Source organism: Rhinolophus sinicus, chromosome 7, assembly GCF_057876585.1.
Source record: "Rhinolophus sinicus isolate RSI-liver-muscle chromosome 7, RSI-T2T, whole genome shotgun sequence".
Taxonomy (NCBI): Eukaryota; Metazoa; Chordata; class Mammalia; order Chiroptera; family Rhinolophidae; genus Rhinolophus; species Rhinolophus sinicus.
The window spans coordinates 11,179,744-11,199,332 of NC_142507.1; the positions used below are offsets into that span (position 1 = coordinate 11,179,744).

Below are 19,589 nucleotides of genomic sequence, written 5' to 3' on the forward strand. Positions count from 1 at the left end.
GGTAGTGTGTTAGCACAGTGTTTTGGAAGCAGCTATTAGTGATAACTGCAATACCCACTTTATGAGACACTCCGGAAAAGGAATCGAAGGCAGAAGACTGAAGCGGGGACTTAGGACATGTAGAGACAGTCTTAGGAAAGAGAATGGGGGCGGGGGAGAATGGATTCGAAGAGTAAGGAGAGAGAATGTGTAGCTAACAGGAAGTGGGAAAATGAAAGAGAAGGCTGGAGACTGGATACTAATGTGAAGAGCTGAGGGATGGTTTCATCTGACCTGAAGGAGGCTTGCAGATGAAATATAAATGTTAATAGGGCAGTTGCTTCAAGAGTGTAACACATTGTACGCGGAACTGATTTCAGCTGAGGCAGTGTGGAGCTAGGGTCAAATCTTTATATCTCTGATTTATTCATTCTCCGTTTAATTTTCAACCTCAAATAGGTATATTTTTCACAAATCTTGGGGGAAGAAAGACATTTTAAGTGTTTTAATTTCATATATTTGAGCAAAGTGCAGTGAAATGTCAGTTGACCAACTCTCTCAATTACATGAAACGTTTTTGTTTTGCTTTTTACCTGATCAATAGCCCAGTGCTTATGTTGGGGCTTTGTTTTCCACGTGTGCACACACTCACACATGGAGAGAGAAAGAGAGAGAGAAACAGACAGAGCAGGAGTCACTTATGTATAAAAGTTAGTTGGGAAAGATTAGGGAGCTTTTCAAAAGGACTGAGAACCCAGGGGAAAGACTGAAGTGTCAGGAGCCAATGTAAGCGAATTTCTGCTACTTAGTGCATCCTGGTTAAATCAGCATCTGAGGAACACCCCACAGAGTTGATGAATGATGGAATGTAAACATTTGTCTTTCTGGCCCTCAGTCTCATCTTTGGAGTGAGGGATTGAATTAGATGACCTTTCACCAAAGATCAACTAACAAACATCCCACCAGCATCCTCTCCACCCACCAGCCCTGCAAAATCCTCTGATTTTTGTGAGCAATTTCTTTTTCGAGGCATTCAAGGTAGTCATTGTTTTACCATTTAACTTTAGATACATGTAATACCTTTTCCTTGCTGTTTAGATTTCACACACACACACACACACACACACACACACACACACACACACTATATACACATATACATACAAATGTGTGTGTGTAGGTAGAGAGAGACATAGATTATTTTTTCTCCTTTGGTGCATGTGAGGGAATGAGGTTGAATTGCTTCACCTTTTGCTTTTTTTTGGCGGGACCATCAAGGACCAAGGTAACTTGATGATTTAATTTCTCCTTTTGGGAACTCAGAAACATTTTACCAGGCATCTTCCACTTTAACAGGTACATACCCTGCTTCAGTGAGGTGACCCCTACCTGCTTTGTAGTGAGCCAACATGTTGTAAGAGAAAGGTTATGGATTTTGCACCCGGAAGGTCTGCGTTCAAGAGGTGCCTCTGCCATTTATTTGCCGTGGAACCTTGAATGAGTTAAGTAATTTCTCCGGCCTCAGTTTTAGCAGCTGTGAAATGGTGTGATCATTCATTTTGCAGGGCTGTGGAAGTTTTAAAAAGTTAAAAATTACTTCTTCAGTGTAAAGAACAACATAAATAAGAAATATTAATGAGAATGATCCTGGCTTTCCTCTCTATTCAAATATCCCGTCCTCCAATAGGACAGCAGATTCAGGATTATTGTAGAAGCAGATGAGGAAGGGAGGGAAGTCAGGGATGCAGTGTAATGTTACCCCAGTTTTATAGGTAGATAAATAAAGGTATAGGCACTACATAAGGATCCATGGTCCCACAGGTAGCAGCATTCTGGGAGGGCTAGAGACAAACTGTTCTGTCTCCCGCTCGTGCTACCATCTCTCATTTCAGAACTGCTTTCTGTTAACTCATAAACACTCACGTCCAGAGCTAATGAATATCTCAGCTTAAGTATGGCCAGGATACAGTTATTACCACACTATAAGTAGGAAGTAGCTTAGTCTTTTCAACTAAATAATGAAACAGGTGCTTGGACCTTACTAAAAGTTGCAGTAATATCCTTTTGTAACCCGAGCCATCTCACAATGGACCACAGAAGATTTGCTGTGCTTCCAGGCTCCAATTCCCATTGTGGCATCTTTGCATTGGCCAGTAGGCAGAACATTTGGATATGTTACTGTTAGGCTGATTGGATTTCAGACTAATAATTAATTTTTTCAAGTCATTGTATTGAAATTTCCCTATCTCTCTTTGCAACGAGTGTAACATGTGCTGCTTTTTTTTTTTTTTTTATTAGCATGGGTATTTAGAAACATAGGTGCACATTTCTCTTATCTGTGCAAGGAACAATTTGTATATAACTGTTTTATATCGAGTAGTTCGATAGTTTGTGACATCTTCCTTAAATGTGGTCAAAATATCCATGTAAAGACCAAACCCTCTTGGAAATGCGATTGACCTTGGTGCAATCACTCAGAAGTGAAGCGTAGTAGGAATGCTATATAAATGTCCATGTCTTTGGGTAAGATTTTCCAATAGGACATCTGTACTCATGGCATGACAAGTTTTTCTTTGTTCTTTTAGCCTTGCTGTCAGAGACAGTTATTCGTGCCATCAGTGGGTTGATAGTTGTAGTTATGAGAGAGAGATATCGTGTATATATATCAGCAAACTTTCAATTTATACTTAAAACGTTTGTTTATTTAAAAAGAGTCATGACATTACCTTTGCTGAGCAGAACATTCTGCACACCAATTGAAGATTTGTAGGGTAAATGTTTAAAATATTTAAGAAAACAACTTTACAAGTTGCCTTACGTGTTGTAGAAGCGTCAGGTGCATTTTTAGTGCTTACGACTAATAATAGATAAGTCTTACTTGTCATTAGATCCGATTCCCAAGAATCTCGGAGCAAGGTGCCAGGAGAAATTTTGTGTTACTATTCACTGTCTGCCCTGTGGAGAATTTTGTTCTATGCTGTGCACTCCCTGCCTGTCTGGGGTCATAACCTAGGTACACTGTGTCCATTCCCTAAATTCACTAAGTGATTACTGAGTGCCTACCATTTAGCACGCGACTCTGATGGACATGATGGCGTATATGAAGATGAATGAAAGGGTTTTAATAAACCTTTTAGTAAAGGAAAAAAATGGAAGAAGTAGTCTGGATTGATTTCATATTACTTAGAACTTTGAGTTCCTAGTGGAAGAATTTTTAGATCTGTAATTAGTAGAAAATAGGGACCTAATTTTTTTTTCCAAAGAAAGACTGCCACAATCCTGTTAGTTTCAATGGGATTATTATTTTATGATGTTCCACTTAATTGAATTGATATTCATAAACTGTGATTTTTTTAGTCACTTGGTATATGCTTCTGTTTCTAAAAAGCATACTCAATTGTTCTAAATAATTGAACACCTGTCCCATTTTTTTTGCGAGGGGCGGATATCAAACAAAGACATTATGTAATTCTTCTTAGTTACCTTTTCTATTGGTTCATAATCCTGTTCCTGTGTTTTTAAAAATATCAACCTCCCGTGTCAAATCCTTTTTTTCCCTGAGGGGTGTAAGGAATAAGTGAATAAAATATTAGCTATAAGAAACACACACAATACATACATGCATACATTTACACACACACACCACGTATGTTAACAAATTTCAGCCATTTTATATTGAGGGTTTGGGTTTGTTTTAGGCGACAATGTTTAACTAGAAAAATTAAATAGGAATTAGACTAGGTTTCAACTTTAGAAGAACAATGGATTTGGGACTCAGGTAACGGATTTCTTGTCTCAGACCTGAAAGAATTCTGGCTTGGAAATCAGATTTGTGTCCTGGCTCTGCTCCCTTAGCTTGGTGATATCATTCACATGTCTTATTTTCTTTACTGTAAAATTTTATGGAAAATGGGGATAAATAGTAATCCATCTTGTGAGATAAGACTAAGTGGAGGGCGCTTTAAGACTTCAAATGCCTGACATACTGTCATGATGATTATATTATCATTTTATTTTTCTCAAAGTCCATTTCCTTATCTGTATAAGGTGACAATACTTGTTCACAGAACTGTTATGTCGCTCAATTATGTAATTGATATGAATGTGCTTTAAAAAAATCTATAAAGTTTATTTCTCTCAGATGATGTTAGGTTGTTGCTGCTAATTTTGGTTAAAGTTGTAATCAGCTTGCTCTAACATTAAACCTTTCATCATAGTATTTATTTCTTGGTGTGTACCTCATGATTCAAGATACAGGTAAGATTCTTTGAGAGGAATTTTGAAGGGTTTTCTGCTGCTTTAGGTGGAAAGTTAGTCTAAAACACTTCCATGTCTGAAATAAATCGAATTTGGAAGAATTAAAAACACAGTGAGTTTCTATAAATAAAAAAAATATTTTTACTTTTACTTTTAGAATAAAACTGAGCATCCTTTCCCAGGGAAAATAAATGGCTTAAGTAGTTGGGGGGAAAAAAATCACGCAAAGAAAATGACAAGCTTTGTAAAGTAAGTGTGTGTTTATGGGAGTGTTAGCCTCATATAGATGTAGAAAAAGCATTGGATTTAGATTCAGAACACTAGAGTCTAGGGTAGTGTTCTGGCCTAGCCAGTGGCTAATAAGCCACTGATTCAGGTCTAGTTTTAAATCTTTTCAGAGGCTTTTTTTTGTTTTTTTTTTTTTTTTGTTCATGTATAAAATGAGGGTGTTGAAGAGATGCTCTCTGAGCTCCTGTGTTAATTTAGGATTCCTCTTTTTTTTAGAATATCAGAAACTCTTAGTAACCAGGTTTAAACAAAATAGATCATTATGTCTCCCTCACAAAAACCTGGACATAGGTAGCACTGTTTCTGCTCCATCACGGACTCTTGTCCTGAAGATCCAAAGGTGAGGTTCAGCTATCATCTAAGCACTCCAAGCAGCAGTCTAGTAGGAGAGGGGAAGAAAGGCGGGGATGGATGTACTACTTTTGTGGACATCACATTGGCCAGAACTTACCACATGGACACATCTCGTTGCAAGGGAGTCTGGGAAATGCAGTCTGCATTTCAGGTGTCCATAGTCAAGTTATTACTCCAGAATAGGGATCATGGGCCAAATTTAGCCTGCTGTTTATTGTAAATAAAATTTTATTGAAACATAGTTATGCCCATTTGTTTACACAAGTCTATGACTGCTTTCGCACTTACAACAGTAGTTATAAGAGGTACTGTCTGGCCCACAAAGTGGAAAATATTTACAATCCAACCCTTATTCAAACAAACAAACAAACAAACAAACAGACAGACAAAAACAACTTGTTGAACCCTGCTCTAGAAGAAAGAAAGGTAGTCATCAGGGGACAAGTAGCAGTCTCTGCCACAGCTCCCTTCCAAATTCTGATTCAAGGATAACAAACAAATAAAAAACCCAAGCAATTTCATATGACGTAGGAATAATTGCGAAGATGTCAGTAAACACTAACACACATTCTAGCAATTACTAGAACACAAAGTTGTTTCTTGCTCGAACAGCTGAAACTTTAGTTATGCCTGTTAAATCTTTTTTAGTCTGTCCACTCCCCCCATCTTATAATGATTGCTTTTGGTTCCAGCCCAGTTATCTAAGACGTCAGCTACTCCTCTCCAGCTTTGAGTAAAAAACTACGTAATTTGGCATGTGTCTTGCATATGCTTCATTTTGGTGACAATAAAAATGTGAAAAGATGCAGGGATACTGGTGAACTCCTCCTAGTGTAATATCTGGGGTTGACAGTGAACTGCTGACCATCGTCCTGTGAGAGGAGTACGATGGGTATTAGTCAGGAAGTATATTACATTGGCTGTTGCTACACTGTGTTTTTTTCCTTTGCTGGTTCACACATGTCATTTGGGGTGAAATTTAAGATATTTATTGCATTTTCTTATTCTTTTAGCTTTTCAAGATGTATTATTGTCTTCCAAAGAGAACTTTTATTTGGAAATGTGTGATTTTCATTATTCAAAACCAAGACTAGATAAGGTCTGAATAATAAGGGGAGGAGACTGTTTTGCTGAGAGATTTTGAGACCGATCAGTTGGCAGAGCTTGTTATTACATGAGGAAGGCACACAGGAACCATGTAGTCGGGTTTTTTTTTTCTAATACTTTCTACCCAGTGACTACTTTTCATAAGTTTGATTGATTAATGGATTTCTGAAACCTAAGTTCTCTTTGAAAGTAAGTTTGGTGTCCTCCAAAACTACTCAAACCATGAGCTTATTAGAGTACATTTCCATTCATGAAACTTATTTTGTGGATTTTGTTATTGGGTAGAAGTATGCGTGTCATTTGAAACAAAACATCATCAGGTAACAAGTACAGTATGTAGCATATGAGTTAAGATTTCCGTCCCAACTGTCACTCTTTTCCAAAGTTATTAGTTGTTTTTGGCTTAAGCTATCTCATGCACAGAGCAAGGAAGAATGATTAAGTTTTGAATTTTCTTTTAGTTATGAAATATTCTGATTCTTAATAATGTTAGCTCTCAGTAACCTTTAATGGATAGATGAAAACAATGTATAACCGGGATATCATTTATTCCCTCTGCATGCCGCACTCATTTTCCTCCAAGTTTTTGCTCAAATGGCCTCTTGTCAATAAGACCTAACCCAGTATACTTCATTTAAAAATGCAGCCCCTGTCCCAGAACATCTGATTTTCTTTGCTAGGCTAAACATTTTTCTCTGGAGTGCTTTTCACCTTCAAACATTCAGTACGATTTGCTTAATTATTGGCTTATTTATTGTCTGTTTTCTCCACAGTAAATTGTAAACTCAATGTGGGCAAGAATTTTTGTCAGCTTGGTTCACTATGTCTCTCCAGAGTTTAGTGTAGGGCTCAGCACATAGTAGATGCTCAGTTAATGTTTTCTGTTAAATTAAATACATCTTTTAAAAATTATATATTTTTAAAACATGTATTCCCCAGATAGATTCAACATAATCCCCATCAAAATTTCAGCTGGCTTCTTCGCAGAAATGACAAGCTGCTTCTAAAATTCATTTGGAAATGCATAAGATCCAGAATGGCCAAAACAATCTCGATGAAGACCAAAATTGGAGGACCTAGACTTCTTTCAAAACTTAATAAAAAGCAACGGTAATCAACACAGTATGGTACTTACTTGAAGTAGACATAAATATAAATGGAATAAAATTGAGAGTTCATAAATAAACCCATACATCTATGGTCAGCTGATTTTTGACAAAGATGCCAAGATCATTCAATGAGGGATTTTTCTTTTCAAGAAATGGTGCTGGGACAACTGGATATCCCCATGCAAAAGAATGAACTTGAACCTCTACTTCATGCCATATATAAAAATTAACTCAAAATGGATCAAAGACCTTAATATAAAGCTAAAATTATAATACTCTTAGAAATAAACATAGGCATAAATCTTTGTGACCTTGGATTAGACAAGGCAATCAATGAAAAAAACCAGATAAATTGGATTTCATCAAAATTAAAAACTTTTGTTGTATACCTGAAATCTATGTACCTTTACTAAAAATTGTCACCCCAATAAACTTTAATTTAAAAAAACACCCCAAAACAAAACAAAAACAACAAAAAAAACCTTTGAATGTCAAAGGATACCATCAAAAAAAAAAACACCCAAAAACCCAAAGGATGGGAGAAAATATTTGCAAAATGTATATCTGATAGGGTCTTGCAGCTAGGATATATGAAGAATTCTTACAACTCAATAATCAAAAGAAAAATAGGCCAATTAAAAAATGAGCAAAGGATCTGAATAGTCATTTCTCCAAAGAAGATCTATCAAAACTCAAAATCACGGCGCATCTTACAATGAATGGTGTCTGAGAGTGGGAAGGGCACAGCGTTCTTTCCACGTCACAGCTGAGGAAACCCAGCTGTGCGGCAGAGCAGGGCGATGAACTCAGGTTTGTGTCCCTTTTCTAAGCACTACGCTTCTAATCTTTTGATGCAACATAAATGTTTTCCTGTCACTGGAGTAAATTATTTTAGTCCTTGCAGCTTCCACTTCCCCTTGCGAACATTTTCTTGTAGGAAATAAATATCAATTACAAGAGAAGAGACTATTTTAAAAATTCAAATCTTGAAGCTAGCAAACGTGAAACGCTCTGGGAATACACAGCCTAGGACGTATACATGGTCACTGCCTATGCATAAACCCACAAAGTACCACAAAAGCACACTACATCTTTTTCTCTTTCATTCATCTCAACACTACCCTCCTGAAAAGTCTCAGAAATCCCTTCACAAACCATGAATGACGTGTTATCATTAGTATCAATTTATGGCACCCTTTTGTTTTTAAATCATTCAAAGGCTGTTTTAAGACAGAATAGACTATTTCTTGAAATCCGTATTATTTCACAGCGTGACACGAAGTCAAATTGGAAAGGAGGGGTAGCAAGGTATACGTAGACACATGCCCTGTTTGAGCATATTTGGAGAGGCAGCCGGTGTGAAGCAAAGTTCCCAGGACCTGAAGAGATGTCTAGAGGCCGAGGGGAAGAATTTATAGAGTTCTTTTAGGAATTGTCCTGAGGCGGATGAGCTGGCAGGGTAGCTAGCCTGCTGCAGACAGCCTATCTCAAGTCGTGTCCCTCTCTGGTTTCTTCAGTTAGAAGTCACAATGCCAGAAGACCTCTCCGGCCACAGCTTCCTCTGTCAAGTACCCCAGGACTGCCAGAGTATAGGGACCAACTGGGACCATCTGCAGCTACCCAGTAAGAATGCTGTGAAATTTCTAGCATGGCCTTGCTGAAATTATTAATCAAGGCTTTCCAAGGAATGACACACTTCTGAAAACCCTCACCTCCCTGACCTCAGCACGGAGATGGCAAAATATAGCTCATATTTAATTCCTGCTTGGGCAAATGGGTCTCATTCACCCAGAATAACGCTTTCTGCAACTCTGCCAGCACAGGGAGACACTGTGCAGGAGGAGAGAAATCGGAGAACCCCAACCTCTTGGGAGTCAAGGGCTTGGGACCACCAAAGCAAATGTAATAAAAGGTACATTCAGCAGAGAAAACAACCACACTTTTCATTTCAGGTTTCTGCAAAGCTCTGGCTAAAATAATACCGAAAAGCAAAGGCCGAGCTGTGTCATAAAAATAATTCAAAAATCAAATCAAATTAACATTCCATCGTTTACCCTTGGAAACCTAAAAGTGTTTTCTGCATGCAGGCAATAAAACCACAGAGGGCACAAACAACTTGACGTGATGAAAAGCAAGAGAAAAATCAGAGCGCTTACTGGCTCTGGGGGAAAAAAGTGAAACAGCAAAAGCTTTAAACAAGTTACTACAAAAGGGGATGGAGAAAGCATTTTGTAGAGGAAATTTTCCAGGAGAATAAATAGGATCTTATTAACTTTCTTAGTTATCAAACCAAGCTTCAAACAAAGACCTTGGTATTACGTTACAGGACTTGGTTTCTGCTCATAGAGACAAAACCTACAGATGTGGGCGGGTGCCAAATGCAAAACCCTCTCTGGTGGCCCTTCGGGGCAAGATCCATTTTCTGTCAGCAGTTTTCAACTTCTCCCCTTTCCATTGTTGTCCAAATCCAGCAGCTCTCAGAGCTTTTCCATCTCCCATCCAGACAGTTAGCATCACTGAGCCCACTAATAGCTGAGCCACGAAAACCTGACGAAGCCATCCTTCCCCTGGGAGAAGTAAGCAGATTTCTAAAAGTATTTATAAAAAAAAAAAAAAAAAATTGACAAACTTCTACACACTTAAACTGTACTTGCTAGAATGTACAGCAGCCCCACAAGGGCCAGATAGAAATTTTGCTCATTAAAAACCATGTTAATTCTGCCAAGTTTATAGGGAGGAACAGAACAGCCATTTAATAAACACAGTCAACTCATCAATTGAATGTGTTGTTTCTTTTTCTTTTTGACAGCTTCATTGAGCTATAATTCACCTACTTAAATGACTCAGAAATTCAATGTTTTTTAGTAGATTCACAAATATGCAACCACCATCTCAATCATTTTTAGAACATTTTAATCACCCCTCCCCCACGAAAAAAACAAAACCCTGTACTCAGTAGCTATCACACCCATTTCCTCCCAACTTCCTCTCAGCCCTAGACAACCACGAATGTATTTTTAGCATTTATAGATTTGCCTATTTTTGATATTTAATATAAAGGAAGTCATACAGTATGTCCGTCTGGCTTCTGTCGCTTAGCATCATGTTTTCAAGGTTCATCCAGGTTGTAGCACAGATCCGTATTTCATTCCTATTTATGGCCAAATAATAATCCATTTTACTGATGTAACTCATTTGATTTATCCATTCATCAGTTTGTGGACATTTGGGTTGTTTCTTTTGGGGGATATTATGAATATAGCTGCTATGAACATGTGTGTACAAGTTTTTTATTTTCATTTATAGTTGACATTCACTATTGTTTTATAGTAGTTTCAGGTGTCCAGCACAATGGTTAGACATTTATATTTTATGAAGGGAAGTGATTCCCCTGATAAGCCTAGTACCCACCTGGCACCACACATAGTTATTACAACATTATTGACTATATTTCCTATACTGTACTTTACATTCCCATGACTATTTTGTAACTACCAATTTGTACTTCTTAATCCCTTCCCCTTTTTCACCCAGGCCCTCAACCCCCCCACCCATCTGGTAACCATCCGTTTGTTCTCTGTATCTATGAGTCTCTTTCTGTTTTGATTTTTTCGTTTGTTTACTTTGTTGTTTAGATTCCACAGATAAGTGAGATCATATGGTATTTTTCTCTCTGTCTGACTTATTTCATTTAGCGTAATACCTTCTGGGTCCATCCACTGGTAAGATTTCACTTTTTTATGGCCGAGTAATATTCCACATCTTCTTTATCCAATCGTCTATTGATGGGACCTAGATTGACTATTGTAAACAGCGCTGCAGTGAACACATGGGTGCATATATCTTTTTGAATTAGTGTTTTGGATTTCTTCAGTAAATACCCAGGAGTGGAACTGCTGGGTCATAGGTAGTTCTATTTTTTAATTTTTCAGGGAACCTCCAAACTGTTTTCCATAGTGGTTGCACTAAATTATAATCCCAGCGACAGCGCATGAGGGTGCATGTATAAATTTTTAATTGGATATATGTTTTCATTTCTCTCAGCTATATGCCTAGAAATGAAATTTCTAGATAAGATGGTAACTGTATGTTTGAGGAAGTGCCAAACTCGTCTCCAAAGCAGCTGTACCACTTGACATTCCTACCAGCAGTACACGAGGGTTCCAATTTCTCCCCATCTTTACCAGTACTTATTATCACTGCTTATCGTCACACAAGTGGGTGTAAATTAATATCTCATTGTGGTTTCAATTTGCATTTCTTTGGTAACTAACGAGGTCGAGCATTCCAACAAGGAAACATTCGAGTCTCTTACGCGGGTGAGCTGAGTGATGTACAGATTAGCATGGATGAATAGTCAGAACCTTTCTGTTTTAATAATGTGGGGAGATTCAGATGACGTGAGACATCAGGAGAACATTTTAATGGGTCTTCACTCTGTTGTAACCTCATATTTACTGATGACACATATCCTGTTTTTAAGAACTACATACTAGTTAGGATGCATAGTCAAATAACTTATACCGCTTTTAAGTTATGACAGCTCTGAGCGTGGGGATTTGTTTTGTTGTTATCCTGGGGGTCTGGCATAGTACCTGTCACTCCTTAAATTGTTCAGTTGAAATAGGAATTTTAGTAATGGACTGTTTTCATACTAAAGGTAAAGCTTGGCCTATTTAATTGTACTGACAGCATGTGAACTTTTCTGTAATGAGGAGGGTCTTTATTAACCAGCTCTTGTAAGCCCAGAGCTCTGGTCCGTTTACCAAAAAGATTCCAGGGACCCGATGATGGTTCTAAGAGCCACTGTGGTTTTGTGGACAGAGCTGGGCTGGGAATCAGAGACCTCAGTTTTCATTCAGATTCTCCCTCCCTCGTGCTCACCGGGGGGCAAGTCCCTTCTCGGAGCCACCAATGATGTCATCTGTACAAAGACCATGACTGATTTTACAAAACCAGGACTGCAGTGAGGATTACAAGACGAACAGTGGTTGCCAGTCAGAGCTCAGGTTTTAGATCTATCTAGCCCTCCTTCTCTCTCCTTGCTCACGCCAGAGCAAGCCTTCCAACCGTGTGCACTGATGCAGCGTCTGGCTTCTGGAATCTAGTGTCTTCTGGACCCGCAATACTCCCCATTTGCCAAGCCTATTCCACATTTGTATGTAGTGCCCTCTTCATTTTCCTAGAATGGTTATCCCAAGCCGTGGCCGTATTGAAATTTCTCAATATCCCTTCCCTCCATGAGTTACTTTTATTTTCAATTATACAGGAGAAAGCTATAAAAAAAAAAAAAAAGAATTGACAGCATGTTATCCATTCTTGAAAGAAAAAGGCATAGGAAAAAAACAAACCTGGAGTGAGATACGTAAGCCGATTTTTGTTCCTTCCTACTTTCCTGTGCTTTTCAGATCTTCTGCTACAGCGTGTTACCTTCTGCTTCCAGAATAATGAAACAGAAAAGCTCTCATTTGCGGAGCTCCCGCCCACCCAGTGCGTTATCTCTGGGTCCCACTCTGCAATCCCGGCCCCAGCTCTAGGAAAGGACCTCTCCACACTCAGGGCTAATTTGTGCTAAAATTCTCCTGGTTTCTCAGTGATCTGGCATTGTCATTAACTAACCTTTTTCCTCCACATGCTACCTCCTACTACCTTTTAGTCTATTTTTGTCAGTACTGTATCTAAGTATACTTAAGCCCTCTCCATATCTTAGCAAACAAACAAGACTCTCCAAGCCCAAACTCTACCTTGGTCCCCAGTCTAAGTATGGACCCACAGCCCTCCTTTTTACTGCCCACGTTCTAGAAAGGCAGTCTCACTCGTCTCTAAGTCCTCAGGACTGACTACTCAACCCACTGCAATCTGGCTTCTACCTTCACGACGCCCTGAAAATTGTTCTTGCCAAGGTCTCAGGTGACGTAGTTGTCTCATTTCAGTCTTTATCTTTCTGGACTTCTCTGAGGCATTGGACACTCCTTGAAACTCTCTTTCCTTGGTTTCTATGGTACAATTTGTAATGATAATAGCTACAGTTTATATTGTGTACAATCTATATTGTACTGTGGCTACGTATAGTGTCTGTAATCTTCATTCTAACATGACAGGTAGACATCGCCACAATCAAGAAATCTGATTTAGAGAGTTGAGGAAGCTTATGTGTGGTCACCTGGCTACAAAAAATGGTGTGAGGATTTGAACTCCAGACTTTCGGAGTCCAAGGCTAAGTACTACCCCCCCCACCCCGCCACCCCAATACATTCAACTGTCCCAGATTTTCTTTCTTCGTTTTTTTCTGGCCTCTGTGGCTGCTCATTTTCACTTTCCTGTGTGGGCTCCTCTCTGTTATCCCATTGACAGTGGTGCTGTCCAGGACTCCAGTTTTGGCCCTTCTCTTTTCTTTGTACAGTCGTGCTGGAACATCCTCTCTGTGGCATGAATTCCATTACAGGTTATAAATGCCACCCCCACCCCCACCCCAGCCCAGCTCTTCCTGAGCGTACAGCCTCCGTGCAGCTAACGGTGTGAGGTATTTGTCCCTGATCGTCCCACAGGCTGTCGTGCCATCGTGCTTCTCTCCCGTCCTCCTCAGCTCATTTATTGTGCCATTGGTGTTGAGCTGGCCTTCCTGTGGCTCTCCTGGCCCCTCTGACCCTCCTGACCACTTCTCTGACTCTAGTGTGACTCCATCTAAGCCATGTTCCATCTCACGGCCAGAAATGATCTGTGTAACACGCAACTTGCACCTGTCAGACTCGGCTCAGAATTCTTCGGTGGTCTCTCGTGGCCTAAAGATACAGCATGCGCTCCTTTTCACGATCTCTTCTGGTCTCGCTCTCCCTTACCTCTCCCCCCCAGGTCCTCCCATTTCCCAGCAGCTTGCATTCCATACCCCCAACTTGTTTGGCTTTTCTGGGAATTACTTCTAAGTTTTCTTCCTCGCTGTGCCACCTGTATATGCATTCCTAAACAACATATTATTTAGTTTTACATGTTCTTGAACTTTATACAAATGCAGTCACACCATGTGTTCTGCTGTGTTTTGCATCTTTTATGCAACGTTGTCTTTGCATGATTCACCTACATAGTTGTGTGTCCATTAGGTTTCTGAATTTTTATTGCTGTAACGTGGCATTCTGTTGTATGAATTTACTACCTGTATTATATGTATTTATGGACATTTGGTTGATTTCCAGTTCTTGGCTATTATAATGCTTCAAATATCTCGTATACTTCCTTTAGTCCCTTTGTGTGTGAGTTTCTTCATGGTAGAGATACAGGAACAAAATTTCCTGTCACAGGATATGTATATCTTCTGCTCTACCAGAGAGCACCAAACTGTTTTTCAAAGTAGGTGTCACAGTTTACTTCCCACTACTAGAGAATCCCATTGCTGCATATTTTTGCCAACATGTGGACTTTTACATTTTTATCGATGTAATTGGTGTGGAGTGTATTTCACTGCGGTTTAAATTTGTGTTTTCCTGTTAGTAATGAGGCTGAGCCCCTTCGTGTGTTTTTGGGCTACTGGATTTCCTCTTTGGTGAAGGGCCCATTCTTACTTTTCTAGTGGGTTGCTTGTCTTTATTGCTTTGTAACTTTCTCTGGCAATGAGTCCTTTGTTGGTTGCGTGTGTTGAAAATAAATTAAACTTTAAATCACACACATTGACAATTTATTGATTACAGTTTTTTATAATTAAAAAAAAATTTTATTTTTCAATTACAGGTGACATACAATATTATATTAGTTTCAGGTGTACAGCACAGTGGTTAGACATTTGCGTAACTTATGAAGTGATCCCCCCGATAAGTCTAGTACCCACCGGACACCATACATAGTTATTACAATATTATTGACTATATTCCCTATGCTGTACTTTACATCCCTGTGACTATTTTTAAAGCTGCCAATTATGATTACAGTATTTTTTTTTATTCTTTACCTTAGTACTAATAGCTAAACAGAAACAGAGTAATTAGAAAACAATAATAGTATACATTACGTCAAGTTAATCCTTTCCCCTTCTTCTCTCCAGGTGTTATTATTGTCCCCAGTGCTGGTGTTGGGATTGTCCTGGGAGGCTACATCATAAAAAAATTGAAACTTGGTGCAAGAGAATCGGCAAAACTAGCCATGATCTGCAGTGGTGTGTCTTTACTGTGTTTTTCAACCCTGTTTATTGTTGGATGCGAAAGTATTAATCTAGGAGGCATAAACATCCCTTATACAACAGGGTAAGTATCCTGGAAGAGCCGTTCCGTCTCATCCCGACCATGATAAGTGTGTATGTCCCAGGGGCAGACTCGTGCTCCTCCCCTCCAAGAGGGCGTCTCTGTGAGCTTCCTCTTCCAAGCAGGAAACGCACTCTGAGGGCAGAGGCCATGTTGGTCTGGGTGCCCTTTGACCTCACACAGTGTCTGAAAGAGTTTTGAAGACAGCAGATGAGGGAATCCTTGTCGGGGTAATGAGACTGTTTCATGTAATGTTTGAATAGATGGTACATTCACGTAGTTTCCAAACACAAAATTCAATGACAATACAATGGACAGTGAAGTTATGCTCTTACCCAAGTCTCCCACCAAAGACAAACCAGGTCACTCCTTTAATTCATTTCTGTGTATCCTTCCAAGGCTTTTTCATATGAGAAACTATGAATATGTGTTTTCAGTTTTCCCTGTTTTATATCCAACAGATAGCATTCTGTACATAATTTTCTGAGCTTTTTAAAAAAATGTTACAATATAGCTTGAAGATCTTCTGTACCAGTAATAATAATAATACAAAACATAGCTAACCTTTATATTGACACTATGGCATGCCAAGCATTTTTTTCTGCTTTTATTTTTATTAGCATTTATTGTTTTTATTTTTATTGTTTATATTTTTATTTTTAAAAATTTTTTATTGGAGAATATTGCGGAACAGTGTGTTTTTCTAGGACCCATCAGCTCCAAGTCAAGTCATTTTCAGTCTAGTTATGGAGGGTGCAGCTCACTGGTCCATGTGGGAATCGAACCGGTGACCTTGGTGTTAAGAGCTCGTGCTCTAACCAACTGAGCCAACTGGCTGCCCCTTTTTTTATTAGCATTTATTTGATGCTGAATCCTGGGCCGTAACTTTTTGTTTCTTCAGTTTCTTCTGGGAGATCTTTCCTCTTCTGGTTTAGGAACAATCTGCTCTTTTCCAGTGAGGAGCATCTCGGTGTGGCAGGGAGAGCGCATGTATTTAGGGTTAATCTGCCTGTGAGCTCTGTAAATTCTGCGCCTCATTTTGGGAGCTTTATTCACTTGGGTGTGCTCAGTGACCAGAGAGTCTCCATCTAAACTCAACATTACTCTCTGCATTTTTAAGCATTTGCAGTGAAAATTCTGTACTCTTTTTGGGCCACTGACCCTGCGTCCAACCCTACTGTTGGGCCTGGGCACGCCTCCCAACTCCACCATTGTAACGACGGAAGGGCACACACTGCTTCTGTAACATGTGACATTCTTTAGATACTTGGTGGCTTTTCAGATATGCATTCCGTTGATGGTCTGGGCAGTTTCATGAGTGTTCTTAAAATGAACCTGTAGATTTGAATCTCTCTATTTACATGATTTTGTGGGGTTCCCTGGGTCAAGAGAATAAGAAACCATTTTCAGAGGTCACCTCCGGCCGCTTTTGGGGAGAGCTCAAGCATTCTTCATGCTTTATAAGAACGAATGAATCCTCACAAGACCCTGATCATGTAGGTGCTGTTACTGTCCTGATTTTACAGATGGTGAAACTGAGATACAGATCGTGTGTGTGTTCACACTGACAAATATGTAACAAATGGCTCTCTAAGATAAAAAGCCCCAGTCTGTAGCATTTGCCAATTCCTGAGGTGTAAATATTCCCCTCCACGGCTGATTGTAAGCTGCCAATGTGAAGACACTGAACAAACACCGAGTTAGGAGGAGATGCCCTGTAACACACTGTTATATAATACACTTCTATAGCCTGTCCAGGGCAGAGAGCATATGAAAGTATAGCAAAATAATGAGGAGGTGATAAGTTTGAGTATTTATCTTTGTTTCTCATATCAATCAGTTGTAAGTTTATACAATTTAATTTTTAATAATGGCCATGCTAAATGAACAGTTGGCAAAATCCCTAAAAATGTAAGGGCAGGATTTTTGTGACCCTAGGTGGCTGAGCTGCCTGTTACTCAGGACTTAACCCCAGACTAAACCACAGAGTTCGTGCCCTGAAGCACACTCCTTTTAATGACAGTATGACATTCCATTTAATTCTGTTTTATAATTTAACCTGTCCCCATTTGATGGGCAATTGGTTTATTTCCAATCTTAAATTATAAAAACAATGCTGCAGTAAGTAACCTGATGCATATATCACTTCTCTTGTGTGCTTTGTATTTGTATGATACATTCCCTGAAGTGGGGTTGCAATAAATATGGCCAGATTGCCTCCCCTGGTGTTATACCAATTTGTATCCTCACGTGCGATGGACATGAGCATGGATTTCCTACAGCCTCACCAAAAGAAGGTGGAAAACTCTTCTTTGAGTGCTATGGAAACCTTAACTTTTATTTCTTGAGTACATGGGGGTTTGTTGGCATCTGATTATTGCATAGTACTTCAATGCCTGATATTTTGGTGCTTGGTGCCAACAATACTCTGCTTCCCTTTGATTCTCAGAGGAGTTTTCTGTTCTAAAAGGTTCCACTTGAAATTTGAATAATGAAAGCTTTAATTTTATTTAGCCAATCTAGACTATTAGAGAGGAAAAAAGAAACCACCAATCAGAGCTTATTTAGATGACAGACTACGGCCATTGGTCCCAAGAGTTCTTTTCCTACCAGGGGATGTGTGTGTGCAATGCATGTACCAGGTATATGGCCTGTCGACGGTGCCTCTTGGCATAGGATATAAAATCTTTAAAAATTGAAGGGCAGTGTGGAATAAGACCTCAGTTTCCTGAGTCAGTCTGAATTTGAATCTTGACTCTGCTCTGCCAGTTGCTTAACTCGAAGGCTCAGTATTGTCATCTGAATAATCGGGTGATCACAATAGAGTCTTCCTCTGTCTGGGCTGCTGTTACAAAAATGCCATAGACTGAGCGGCTCAGAAACAACAGATTTATTGCTCACAGTTCTGGAGGCTGGGATTTGGTGTTTTGTGAAGACTTGCTTCCTGGTTTATACATGGCTGTCTTTTTGCCATGTCTTCCTGTGGTGGAAGGGGTGAGGCGTCTCTCTAGGTCCCTTTTAAGGTCACTACAAATGCTGCCTGACTTACAATGGGCTTATATCCAGATACACCCATCCTAAGTTGAAAACATTGTAAGTCAAAATGCATTGAATACACCTTACCTACTGCACGCCACAGCCTCCCTTAAACGTGCTCAGAACACTTACGTTAGCCTACAGTTGGGAAAACCAGGTCACACAAAGCCTATTTTGTGATAGTGTTGAATACCTCATGTGATTTATTATACACATTGCTTTCACAGCTTCGTAAAGTTAAAAAAATCCTAAATCGAAGGATTGTAAGTCAGGGACCATCCGTAACCCCTTCACCTGCTGAAGGCCACACCTAATACTGTCACATTGGGGGTTAGGTTTCAACATGTGAGTTTTGCAGGGACCCAAACATACAGTCTAATGCAATACTAATCACTTAGAGGGTTGCAGGCAAGGTTTACATGAATAAACCATGTAAAGCTCTTAGCTCAATGCGTGGCATACTGTAAGTGTTCACTAAAATTAGCTATTGTTATTAGTCATAACTAATAAATTTAAAATAACTTCTATTTCTATCAAATTATTTTTATTACAATCGGAAAACCAATAAAATAGAAAAGTTAGTAACCAAAAAATGGCAGTCTCCTGAATAATCTACTACTTCCCCGGGGCAATAATTTTAAAATTCTTTTCAGCTGTCCCTTCTGGTATTTGCCTCTGTAATATTAAGGCATTAATTTTAAATTAATCAAACCGAGGTATTATTTATGACTTGCTATCTTCGTAAGGGAGGTGTTCCGCTTTCCCTTCACAAGTTGTCAAGTCCTTTGTTGATATTTTCACGTTATGACTCTGACAGCGTTGTTAGCTCCTGAGGTGCAAGTGGTGTATCACGATTCGATTTCCTTTTTTGTACATTGGTTTTCCTGGAATTAATAATTGCCTATTTTCATTTCCTTTGGTTTTTTTTTGAATCTGCGTTTAGCTTCCTACGTGCTCTAAGAGCTCAAAATATCTCAGTATGATTTTTCACCCATCTGATGGACTCCTGGCTCCATTCCCCCACCCACTGGAATCATCTATATGGAAGCCCTCGTCCACTGGCTCTAATCGGGACACAACGCTCTCTGGGCCTGTGCCCACTGCACTCTGGGAATCCCATTAGGCTCTCTCCATATTGATCCTTTGTTTTCTGGCGTCTGTAGACACCCTTGATATGATTTACCCCCTCATTTTGTTAGAACACATCCTCCAGTAGCTGCAGGAGAGTTTT

The 19,589-nt window shown here is 39.3% G+C and overlaps 1 protein-coding gene across 1 annotated transcript in view; it reads left to right on the plus strand.

The window, feature by feature from the left end:
• Positions 1 to 19,589, plus strand: part of SLCO5A1 (solute carrier organic anion transporter family member 5A1) — a 115,434-nt gene that overhangs the window by 73,018 nt on the left and 22,827 nt on the right. The window contains exon 6 of the mRNA XM_019726176.3: positions 15,127 to 15,325. Within this exon, the coding sequence (XP_019581735.3) occupies positions 15,127 to 15,325 (199 nt within the window). The remainder of the gene's footprint in view (positions 1 to 15,126; positions 15,326 to 19,589) is intronic.